Source organism: Musca autumnalis, unplaced genomic scaffold (genome assembly GCF_047663935.1).
Source record: "Musca autumnalis isolate F117 unplaced genomic scaffold, ASM4766393v1 scaffold_4, whole genome shotgun sequence".
Classification (NCBI taxonomy): domain Eukaryota; kingdom Metazoa; phylum Arthropoda; class Insecta; order Diptera; family Muscidae; genus Musca; species Musca autumnalis.
The window spans coordinates 109,811,209-109,824,758 of NW_027411977.1; the positions used below are offsets into that span (position 1 = coordinate 109,811,209).

The following is a 13,550-nucleotide window of genomic DNA, read 5'->3' on the forward strand; positions in this document are numbered from 1 at the left end:
CCCATAAACATGGTGTCATAGGGTTTGTTTTTCAACTTTCAGGCTATTTTTTCAGGAAGTATGGACTTGCCCCTGAGGAAACTTGTACCTTCGTATATTGGATAGTGAATTGAAAATGTTACAACAAAAACCAAGGCGATTCGAGAGCAGGTCCTAAACTGAACTTTTCCGAAATTTTGTGTGGGAGGTACTCGAAGGAGTTTACCGATTGAGTCCATATTGGAACCTCATCTAAGTCTGGTAGAAATTTAATAATGTGCAATGTATGGACCAAATCGGTTACTTCCTTCAAGACTTATCGCACGCAAAAATTTTCCGAACATTTTCGAACTTTTGTGGGGGAGGTACCGGAAGGAGTGGACCGATATAATCCATCTTTGAACTTGAACTAAGTTTGGACAAAATATTACGAAAGCCAAATTATGGACCGAATCGGCAGGTCCGTTCGAGAGTTATCATGCGCTCCAACCACTACACACGGTGTCATAGGGTTTTTTGTAACTTTCAGGCTATTTTCTGTGGAAGTATGGACTTGCCCCTAATGAAACTTACAGCGTCGTATACAGGACAGCGAATACAACTTGAGTAAACAAAAATCAAAGCGATTCGAGACCAGGTCCTAAACTGAACTTTTCCGAAATTTTGTGTGGGAGGTACCCGAAGGAGTGGACCAATTGAGTCCATATTGGAACTTCATCTAAGTTTGGTAGAAATTACACGATGTGCAAAGTATGGACCAAATCGTTTATTCCCAACAAGAGTTATCGTGCGCACAAGTTTTCAGACAATTTTTGAACATTTGTGGGGGAGGTACCTGAAGGAGTGGACCTATATGGCCCATCTTCGAACTTAAATCGAATCTGGACAAAACATTTCGATACCCAAAATTTGAACCGAATCGATTGATCCGTTCGAGAGTTATCGTGCGCACCAGCCAGCCAGACAGACAGACGGACAGACAGACAGACAGACAGACGGACGGACATTGCTATATCAACTCAAAATTGTCTGAAACGGATATTGTACAAACATACTTGGGGTCTAAAACCATTATTTCGATGAGGCACATTTTTGGTCGTATCAAAGTGTAAATACCCTCTTTAGCCTAAAGGCTGAGGGTATAAAAATCGACAGTCAAAACTGACGGTGTGTACTCGATTACACTATCGATAGTATCAATTATTTTGTTTTTTAAATTCGATATCGACAGATAGTTTTGTCTATCGATATTATCGGATTAAAAACCCCTAACTTAAAATATATTGAAATAAATAAAAGTTACGTCGCTTTTCGGTTTTATAGATGTCAGAAAGTAAGAAGGTAGTCTCACGTACAATTTTTTCGGAAAATTGTATTTTTGTGTCCTTTTTTCTCTCCATTATATTTTTGTGAAGTACTTGTGCAAAATATCCACGAAAGCATAGACATTTCCGTCATTTTAATTTCCAAATTAATGGTGACGACATATTGACATATCGATCAACAGCTATAGATTTTTTAAATGAATTATCGAAAATATCTACTGTTGAAAACATCGATAGTTTGTCAGCTCTAGTGTGTACCCCGCTTAATAATCATCATAATTAAAAAAAAAAAAACAAATAATCTACAACAAATACTTACCAAACTGGTATAGAATGGTGTTGCCGTTTCCACAGCAATACTCGGATAGGGATTTTGATCATTCGATGGATATGTTGAACCGAATACACTCATTCCGACACCGGCTACAGGTGTGCCCGAAGCGAGACGAGTATAGGAGCCTAAAGCTGATAGTCGACTTGAATTACTAGCAGCATCATATTGACACGAACAAACTGTTTGACCAGTCATTGGATCTGTAACCATAGGTCGGCCATTATCACAGCAAGCTTCATTAGCATTAGCTATTCCACTACCAAGTACACTTAAACCAATCGTACCGGCGGCACCACTTGGACTTGTACCGGTAACTACTGAAAGTGTATACGGATGTGCTGCACTGTCCAGTGAACTACATGCTGCCGTTGAGGCTGTATTGATACTACCTAAAGCTGAGGTCTGTGATACAGCATCGGGTGTTAAAGTACCCGCCGAACTATCGCTATTACTACTCGCCATACTATTTTCTGCTACACCTCCAGCCGGCGGAGGGCTAATTGAAGAAGTATTTGTTGTTAATGTTGTAGCCGCTAGGGGAGATTGTGTAATTGGATGACCAGTTGTTGCATGATGACTCGATGTTAAAAACTGCAAAAGAAATCGAATGGAATAAATAACAAATTTAAATGAGAAATAATTGAAAATAATATAAACAATTAATAAAAAATTCTCCGATATATTGGACAGCAAGTTAAAGATACCCACTCACCGATAAACCATTTCAATTAATATTCCAAAATTTAAATTTAAACAATTATGTATTTTTAATTCGAAAAACAACGAATTTTTATACCCTCCACCATAGTATGGAGGGTATATTTAGTTTGTTTTTCTGTTTGTAACACATCGAACTAATCATTTGCGACCATATAAAGTATATATCGTCGGTGTCATGCTTAAGTGTTCCATACGCCATTTGCCTGTTTTGAGATAATCGCATTTTAATGTTTTGCGTCACAACTGCGTGGAGCTGGCTAAAGCAAATATTTATATTTTTGACTTGAAATATTAATAATAGTATATAGAACATAATTGCAAAAATTTAGAGGAATATGTATTGGAATATAAAAGTTATAGAGATTTTTCTTAAAAAAAGAATTTTTGTCGATTTGTTCCATATCCGCACTTATGACACAAATGTGAAATATTGTAAATCACATGGAACAAAGTGACAAAAAAAATTTCCATCTTTGCCTCAATAGCTTAAATATGTACTCCTAATTCGAAAATTAAAATTCTGATTTTTGAAATGTGTTTTTAAACTTGTAAATTTATAAAATATTTATTTCATAACAGAAAAAGTTTATGCTTTCCCATCGAGGTGTGGATATCTCGTAAACTAGAGCAGATAGGAGAAAGCCGACTAGAAATTCAGAAAGAGCATACTGGAAAACCCTAGAAACCATGTGTATCTCAAAAAGTCAAAAATTGCGTATGGAACACTTAAGCATGACACCGACGATATATACTTGATCAGTATAAAATTCTAAGACGATCTAGCCATGTCCGTCTGTCCGTATGTTGTAATCACTTTAGCATTCGCAATAATTGAGCTAGAGCGCTATATTTTTGAAACCGAGTTTCTTTTTTCCATAGGGAGGTAAGTTCGAAGATGGGCCATATCGGCCCACGTTTTTGTATAGCCCCCATATAACGGTACTTCCCAATTTTCGGTATTTTGGGGATTTTAGGTACATTTTTTTACCAAACTACTTGCAATTTCACGCTTGGGTTGCCAGTGGTCACAAAACAACTCCACCAAAAACCGTCAATATAGGTCTATGTCTTGGTATAGCCCCCATATTCCGTTCCGTTATTTCGAGGATTGTAGCTACATTGTTTGGCCGACCTACCTGTAATTTGACAGTCGAGGTTCCTAATTAAAACAAAATATCACCACCAAAAACTCTCAACATAGGTCCACGTTTTGGTACAGCCCCCATATAAAAGTACCTCCCGATTTTCGGTATTCCGCTTACATAAGCACCACCAAATATTCGATGGTTTGTTCAACAAAAAGTATCCGGCCGGCGGTGAGCGTTGAACACACAACACTCTGATTTGTAGTCGGATACACTAGCGCTGCCACCGTACTCATAACTAGACAGCGGAATTTTATGCAACCCCTATTTTTGGTCCGATTCATGTCAAATTTTGGGATTGGGCATATTTTTGGCTTCTGATTAAATTGCAATCGAAACATATGACATATGCAACAAATATTTCAATAATAGGTACAAAAATGTTTGTATGTAAAATTTTTCTGTTTAAAATTCTTTTCAGACAAGTCAATAAAATAGAGAAGTGTATAACCACAGCCTCAACCTTCAAAATACCGAAAATCGGGAGGTATCGTTCTATGGGGGCTATATGAAGGCCTAAACCTAAACCGACAAATTTTAGGTGGAAAGTTGTTTACCCCAAAGGAAGACTTAATACCAAACTTCAGCCATTTCGGAGGGATATTGAGGCCACAACGTTCTAAATACCAGAAATCCGGAGGTACCGTTCTATGGGGACTATATGAAGACATGGACCTATACCGACAAATTTCAAGTGGAAATTTTTATACCCCCAAGGAAGACCTAATACCAAATTTCAACCATTTCGGAGGGATATTTAGGCACAACCTTCAAAATACCAGAAATCCGGAGGTACCGTTTTATGGGGGCTATATGAAAACGTGAACCTATACCGAGAAATTTCAGGTGGAAAGTTTTATACCCCCAAGGAAGACTTAATACCCAATTTCAGTCATTTCGGTGGGATATTGAGGCTACAACTTTTAAAATACCGAAAATCTGGAGGTACCGTTCTCTTGGGGCAATATGAAGACGTGGACATATACTGACAAATTGCAGGTGGAAAGTTTTATACTCACAACGAAGATTTTATACAAAATGTCAGCCATTTAAGTGTGATGTTGAGGCCACAACCTTTAAAATATCGGAAATCTGGAGCTACCGTGTTATGGGGGCGGAGAAATTTCAGGTATAAAATTTCATACCCGTCACGAAGACTTAATACCACATTTCAGCCATTTCGGTGGGATTTTTAGACCACAAATCCTTGTATATATTTTCGCATATGGTTTTGCATATGCTTATTTTATGCAAATATGTCAAAATATATCAAAAAAATTCACGATATGCAAAATATGAAAACATTTCTGGTCCTAATTCGTTTTATTTTGTCATAAAACGAGTTTCTGTCTAATCAGATTTTCTCTACGACCATCCTAATCATATATGCATTTGCATAGGAACAACCTTCAATCTAACTATTTTCACCCTCATCCTGGACAGAAGCTACCTCATAAAGAAGGTTTCCAAAAGGAAGCGAAAACATCAAAACCCAAATAAAATCAAAATATTAAATTCGTAACTCTTTTGGTTGCTTACCTATGCCGACATTTGTTATACTCCTCACCATAGTATGATATATATTAATAGCCGGTTTCACTAAGCCGATACTACCAAACGCCTGTTATTGTATAAATTTTTGTTTGATTGAAAACAAAAATGAAACATATATTTAAAAAAAAAAAAACAAACCGAAGTTTTGCAATATTTCGGACGAATTTGGATTCGAATCGATCTAGCCATGTCCGTGTTTACGTCTGTTGTAATCACTCTAGCTTTCACAATAATTGAGCTAGATTGCTTTGCACCCGAGTGTCTGTTCTCCATCGGAATTGCCATAGGCCAAGTTCGAAAATGCAATAGACTATATTGGCCCACGTTTTGGAATAGTCTCGATATAACGGCACCTCCAGATTTTCCGTATGTCGACAATTTTAGCTAAAATTTTTGACGGACCTAACTGTAATTTGGCATTTGAGGGTCCCAGTGGTCACAAAACATGTTCGCCAAAAATTGCCAACATAGATCTATGTACTGGTATAACCCCCATATAGCGATACCTCGGAATTTACGGTATTTTAAGCATTTTAGTTAATTTTTTTTACCGAGGTACCTGTAATTTGACATTTGAGGTCCAAGTGGTCAACATATTTTTCCACCAAAAATTTTGAAAATCGGTCGATGTTTTTGTATAGGCCTTTAGCTAAATTTTTTGATCGAACAACCTGTAATTCGACACAAAAGATCTCCACCAAAAATTGTCAAATAGGTCTGTGTTTTGGTATATGTATTTTGGTTTAGCGCCATATACCGGTTCATCCAGATTTTCGGTATCTTCAGGATTTTAGTTGAATTTGTTGACCGCACTACCTGTAATTTGGCATTCGAGGTTACCAGTGGCCACAAAACATATCCACCACAAATTGTCAACATAGGTCTGTATAACGGTACCTCCGGATTTTCGGTATTTTGAAAATTTAAACAAGATTTTTTTTGGCAGAACTAACTTTAATTTGACATTTGAGGTTCCAAATGATCACAAAACATATTGAGCAAAATTTACCAACCATTTGAGATTTCGAATGGTCACACAACATTTCGATAAAAAATTGTCAACATAGGTCACAGCAGCACCTCCCGATTTTCAGTATTTTCAGGTTTTTAGCTACATTTTTAATTTTTTGGATTCATTATTGAATGAGTGTGTTGACTGAAGGACTTTTGTAATGTCATTTCTTCAGTATAATTTAATTTCAGTAATGTTATAGTTATGTTCCCCCTCTTTGCCCCTAAAATGTTTTTAAAGATTAGTAGTAGTCTAAATATTCTATTTTTAAAATATCAGCTGCGTCTTTCCGCATCTTTGGATCCTGTTTCCAAAATACTAATGATACCTTTCAGGGTGTTTTTGTCTTTTTTTATATGGCTTTTTAATATATATAAGAGACATTGGTTGAGTTATGTGAAGGATACGTCAAAATGTGGTCCTCAATGTAAAATTCGGAAAATTCAACCATTTTGATTGATTATTACGGCTAGAACCCTAAAAATACCGAATATTCGGTGGTACCGATTTATGGGCACAACATCAAAGGGTGGACCTATATTAATCGACCATTTTCTGGGGGTAGCCTACCTCCAGGAATGATTAAGTGGCATTTCGGCCATTTCGAATTAATAATTTATATAAAACCTTCAAAATACCGAAAATCGGTCGGTACAATTATATGGAGACCCTATCAAAACGTGGACCCAATTCAAAAATGTTTTGCAAGAATTTTTTCTTACAATAGGGAATACCGATAGCCAAAATTTAGCTAATTTTATTGAAAGATGTGGTCAAGACCCCCAAAAAGGCAGATACCGTTCTATGTGGGCTATAACTAAAGTTGGACCTATGTTGAATTTCTTTTTTGGTTTTTTCATTTATGTTTCTAAAATAACCTTTACTGAAAATTTCTTATTGATATCAGCACAGGAAGTGTTTTTGGCCGCTCTTCCCATACAAGTTCGACCACAGTGCAGTGGACATAAAACTTCTCCAAAAAAAATTCAACAATAGTCTACGTTCTGGTATGGCCACAGGCTTTTTCTGTTTTATCTATAATTTCTATACCAAGTGGTAAAAAAGTGTCTCCATCAGAAATTGTGGACATAAACCTATGTTGTGGTATAGCCCCCACATAACCGCAGATTTCAGGTGAATATTGCTACTTTCGTAACAGAAAAGAAACATATTATTCCATATAAGTTCAGAATATTTCATTGTGGAGGTTATAAAAAGTTAGGCCCTGCTGAGCTTAAAGATTTTTACTTCTTGTAATTTTAATTTTTCCAAGAAAATAAAACTTAATTAGTTCCACGAGTTTATATCCAACAATTTACAGTTTATATTGAATACAAATAAAAAGTATTCAATCCGATTCTAATAAGACCTTCTTGTCGACCCCATGGCAGAGACTTTATTCCTCGAACTTCTGTGTGCGAAGCGGGCATGCTAAACATTGCACCGCGGTGACTGAGTAATATTTTAGGTTCGAGCCTACCTACATGTTTTTCATTGTGGTTTTATGTAGTGATGATGTGTTTGTAATGCGCATTTACACTGTGGATCTTATGTTGTTGTATCTACTAATGTTGTAACTTCATTACAATTTCATAGCGTGTTAATAGACCATATAAGTTATCTGTGACGCTCTTGCACCCCTGCTGCAATGTTACATTACTTAGCGCACATCATCACCGAACTGCAACTTAATGGAGTTTTTCTTTTTGTTATATATTGTTATTAAACATACATACATATATATCATATATCCATATTTATGTTTTATATATTTTGTAACGTTTTATGAATAAATTAATTTGTAATTTATTTTTATTACGGTGCAAATTGGAATTTTTCGTTTTCATTTTGCTTTTTTTGCACAATAATTAAAACAATAATGTACCTAATACAAAAGTCGGAAGATTCTACTTCATGCTCTATAAGTTGGGTAATGTTAAAAACTTAAGAAAAAATGTTCAAAGTTTTGGTTATTCCCCCTCATACCCACAGCATAATGATCATCAACAAATGTAAGCAGCATAATTTTAGTTTTTAAGAAATCTCGTCGCGTATATATTTTATCTATATATATATTTTTTGAAATACATAATTAGTCTATATAAGTGGTACATCATTCCATCGTGCCCGGAGGTTTCGATTGTTAAAAGTCCATATTAGGCAATTTTCCTTGCGGCAATTGTCAGGAAGGAGAGAGAGGTGAGGCATATGGTAATCCTTTACGTCTCAACACTCCCTCTCGCCGACAAACTGACAATTGCCGCAAGGAAAATGGCCTAATGTAAATATGGACAAACTTCCAAATATATTTCCATTAAAGAACAGAATACTCATCACATTATTTTGCTAGTTAAAAATATTAAATAGTATTTGGTATCGAACATAAGAACATTCAAAACATTTGTCATTGAAACTAACCGAAATATCCTTATTTGTATTCGTGATAAAAACGAACATTGCTTGGCTACTACTAACATAATGAATAATATCCTGTGAAATGTTATTTTGTAGTTCTATTTCCAAAATCTCATCCTTGGTCACGTGTTGGTGTGACGTTGTTGCCTTGTTTATAATTTCCTGGTGTTGAGCCTAGTCGCTGTCCCAGCAATGGCAAAAGAACCAAAGTAAACATACACACATATATCAGGCAATATCAAGTAATATGCGCAGTCTAAACGAATTTATGACTTCCTCGTGGAGTACATCAGGTATGCTACGTTGAAGTCAGTCTCTTTGAGCGTCATTCCGCTATATTCCAATTTTTCATCATAAGGACAACACACCAACAACTATGCACAATTTTAAATAAGTATAAGGTTACACAGGTATGTGAAGCAAATAACCAAAAAAAAAAAACAGAAAACAAAAACCGGTAGTAAGGTGGCCAATAAACGTAGCAAACATAAAATATAAACGGACCCTTAAACAAGTCTATCCACGACCAGGATAAGGGAAAAAGAGTGCAGCACATTTGGTCATACATTTTGTCTACACGGTTGCCTGAATGTTCGTATGTACGTAGCCATGGTGTATGAAAGGCGGCAAAACTTCTTTTGAGGACCTTTAGAAATTTGTCAAAGCCTGTCACAAATTCGCTCTGTGATAAATTTACGATAGCGATAAAATAAAAGAAACAAAAAAAGGGGTTAACGAAAAGTCTGAAAATAAAGAAATAACCAAAGAAGCTAATATAATGAAGGTGTTCGTTGGGTAATGATAGTTAAAGAAGCGGTTAACCAACCATGCTATACCTACATACCCAATTGTAAGAGTCTTATCATGGTCGATTCTCATTAGTTAATATATGACTTTTGTTTCTAAATTCCGTTGCCGTTATTGAAACATAAATTCAAATTAATTTAATACGAAACTCGTAGTAAATGAGCTGTAACTCAATGAGTTTTAGAGATGTCAGCATGAAAATTTGACACAAGATTAAGGAGAAGTCGTAGAAAAAATAGAAAACGCATTTTTTGAGTTATGTCACTCTTTGAGTAAATGAGCGATATATACTTTATGGGGTCGCAAATGATTATTTCGATGAGTTACAAACGGAATGCCAAACTTAATATACCCTCCATATTATGGTGGAGGGCAGGGACGTACGCAGGGGGGAGGGGGTCCGGACCCCCCACCCCCCCCCCCCCGAAATGGTTTGGTCGAACAAAATTTTTTAAGCTACTGCAACTAGTTATTATATTTTTTCTCATAAAAATGTTTGTATATTTGAAGATTTCAAATTAAAACTTATATTTTCTTAAGTTTCTGAACAGAAAATGTACATCATTAACAAGTTTTGTAAGAAAATATTTTAAAAATTGTTGTTTGTAAGGTGTTTTTGAGAGAAACTTCCAATAAAATCTGAATTACTTTATGTCATATCATACCACTATCAAAAGCTAATTCCTTAATGAATATACCCCATGTCTATTATTTATTCGAACTGCATAGAGCTCTCGAGGCTTAAAACTCATCCGGTTATAACAAAAATAACGAGTTCAGTATTATGGGAATGGAAATATATAAAAAAGTCTATTGAATAAAATGTATGAAGGGTCTGTCCTTCGTGGACTACATATTGAAAGCCAATTAGAAATTTGTTTTACTGCCATCGCCATAATTTTGTTATTCTGTTTTAGACAAATTTGCTGCTGAACAGTATGAGAAAATAATGAATACACTTATCTTATCATTACCGAAGTATAATTGTAACCTCAGACTTTAGATTACGAGATTATATACACTAGGATTGTATAGATTTCATCAAAATAATGATTTAAGACTTCACTTATGTTTGGACGATATTCGTTTCAGCCAAGATGGAAATACTTACCACCGTCCGTCCGTCTGTATCTCTGTTTGTCTGGCAGGTTGGAACTCATGATAACTCTCGGTCCAAGTTATGGATCTCGTAATGTTTTGTCCAAATTAAATTTAAGTCATATCGGTACCTCCTCCATAAAAGTTCAAAAATGTTCACTAAAATGGTCGAAGGGACTAACCGATTCGGTCTAAAATCGAGCCTAATATGGCTCGCAAGATTACTTCCAAAAGTACATCAAGGTCCAAGAGAATATGTTTGGACAACATCTTCAGGTCTCTTATACAAGTCTAACATAACTGCAGTTTAAAGACTGTTCGATGATTCTTTGGACATTTTGTAGTCTTGTTTACAGCGATATCCTACTTTTCGTGGACAAGTTTATGCTTCCTGACAAAGCTCTAAATACTACGGTGGCCAACTAGAGTGTCTCTCAAATAATTATTAGTGAATAATTATTAGTGAATAATAATGGGGTTCAATAAGGATCGATTGTTATTTGTCAAAACTATATAGAACTAAGTCCATCAAAGTGTTTGTCAACGAGTCCAAAAACTTCTAACCGTACAATTAAGAAAACAAATTATAACACTTCTTTTGTAACATAATATTAAAAGTAAAAATAATCCTGGTATCAGAATCTATCTCTTTCGGTAAATAACACTGTGCAACATTTTTAATGTAATCTTGTGCAAATAATTTGAGTCAGATACAGCTTGGATTTTATGGCCCCATCTAAACATTGCACTATAGGTCAAACGGGCCATTTTGGCCAAAAGTCTTAAAGTTAAAACAAGTATTTGGTTTAAGTTAATATAGCGTTTTTAGATTCAGGGAGAAAAATGGAACAACGTGGGCCAAAAAATTAACCCTTTATGGACCAAATACACAACTGGTACCTTAACCCTTTGGGGACAAAAACTGGAAAGTCTGTTGTTTGTCTACAGAATTGAAGGCATCGACGTCCGATAAGTTTAGATGCTTTTTTGTTGTGTTTCGTTTTCATGTGAATATGCCTTAAAATTATTACCTTGAAAATCCCACAATATGATGTGACATATTTTGACTATAACTGTATATATTTATAAAAGATTTGTAAATAATTTGACTTTAGAACACAGCAGAATGCTGTAGACTCCAATTTGGCTAACATTATTTGGTAAGAGGTTTAACCCTGACTTCAAATAAAATCAATATTATGGAAAATATGGTAACCTTAAAGAAGTTGTATAATTCTTGTCGAGCAAAATCACATAAAATATCTGCATTCGGCACGAGTTAATGAACCAATTTCAATTTTCACTTTCATTGCCGAATGTTTCCGGGACTTTAAAAGCGTACATAACCTCTAAATGTTCTACTTTCTTCGAAAATTCAAACTTAACACCCATTTTATAAGTATTTTAACACATAAATAATGTTAGGAGGGCATTTTTGATAAATAGATATCGAATACTTTCTAATCAAATCGTTACTTATGCTAATATTGTGATTTTGTTTCACCCTGAACGTATACAAGTAAACATATTTCGTTCACAAGTTTTTAAAGATATTTGGATAATACATATTTGACAGCCTGCCATGTATCGGTATAATTTCTCATACAAAAACAAAATTTATTTTTATTATATTCGAAGAGTTTCTTACAAGAAAGTAACACAAAATAGGTGAAAATACAAAGTGCGAAATCTGACTTTTGGCCAGTAAAATGGGCTGTTTGACCTATAGTGCATTGTTAAATATGGACTTTTTAAACAACTCGGGCTATATCTCTGAAACCAATGCAAATCTTCTTCTGACCTTTGCAGCAAATTTGTAGATAAGGGCCAAAATAAAATATTTGGAGAAAGGAAAAAAGAATAAATTGTATAATATATCTAAAAATTCCACAATTTGTATACATTTCGCACCATATCTCCAAAACTGTTAATTTTTTCTTAATGTTTTCATTTGGAAACATATCAATGACAACGACAGCCGATATTCTTAAAAATTAGGCTAAGATCATCGAAATAGTGAAAATCTTGCTATAGCAAAGACAACGGCAATTCTTTGTTGTTGTAAAATTCTGCAATAAACCATAACGTGGACCTGTATGATTAAAAACTTGAATATACTTCAATAAATTTTACATGGCGACATTATCGAACGTGGCCCGATATTGTCTATTTTCAATTCTAAATATCCTACTCTGTAAATATTTAAAATTGTATACTTAGTCCCAATTTACATTCTTGTGTTTATACAGGCAATTCTGTTTCTGCAATTTTTTTTCAAATAATGAAAATAATGTCAAAAACGAAAAATATAAAAGGAATTGCCTGAAAATTGCGGTACGAGCATTTTTTTTCCACTTCCATACACCTTACGTGTCTCTCCTACAAACTGAGACTTGCCGCAAGTAAACTCGCCTAATGTAAATTGGGACTAAATATTATGAATTCTTTCTATTGAATTTATATACTTTGTACCATTATTTCATATAAAATATAGAATATAGAATAGAAAATGTGCCAAAATTTCCAGTCCATCGGACAAAAATTTACCGAGATATGAGCTTTCGAAGGGAAACATTTATTGTGTTTTGTATGTAGCATAGAAACTAAAAACGTCTTTTCCTCGAAGTGGCACTTTATATGTTTTTGTGGGACTATTGTACACATAAATCATGTGCTAAACCGAGAGAGTCTTAAAAAAATCTGCTGACGGAGTCAGAAAAAATATCAATTTTGTACGGTGTTTTGTTTTTGTTAAAATCAAAATTTTGATTTTAACTGTTCAAAATTTTTAAAAATTTATTTTTTTAATTCCTTTTCGATAATGGGCAAGATTGTTAGGTTCGTAATGATCCCACAAAAATATATGCTCATCGGTTTATTCTTTTACAAACTACAGTGGGTACCGCAAACTGCTTTAGTAAAAACAGTGCTTTATAAGCGGGCTTTTGAATGTAAGATTTTTCAAAAAAAAAAGAAAAAAAGAAGTTACCTTCTTAAGGTTTAATAGATTTTTTATAAAAAGTGCATGAAAATGGCTTTTCTCATTCTTACAAGTGGCCATAACCCCTTAAAATAGCATTACGTAACGCTACCCCATAAAATAGCTTTACGTAACAACATTTGAATTTTTCATGATTTTGGTCACATGTATTAATTTTTTC

At 34.6% G+C, this 13,550-nt stretch overlaps 1 protein-coding gene across 1 annotated transcript in view; it reads right to left on the reverse strand.

The window, feature by feature from the left end:
• The window catches only part of LOC141403043 (homeobox protein caupolican-like), a 272,584-nt gene that overhangs the window by 193,470 nt on the left and 65,564 nt on the right, over positions 1-13,550 (reverse strand). The window contains exon 2 of the mRNA XM_073985206.1: positions 1,624-2,229. Coding sequence (XP_073841307.1) covers positions 1,624-2,229 — 606 coding nt within the window. The remainder of the gene's footprint in view (positions 1-1,623; positions 2,230-13,550) is intronic.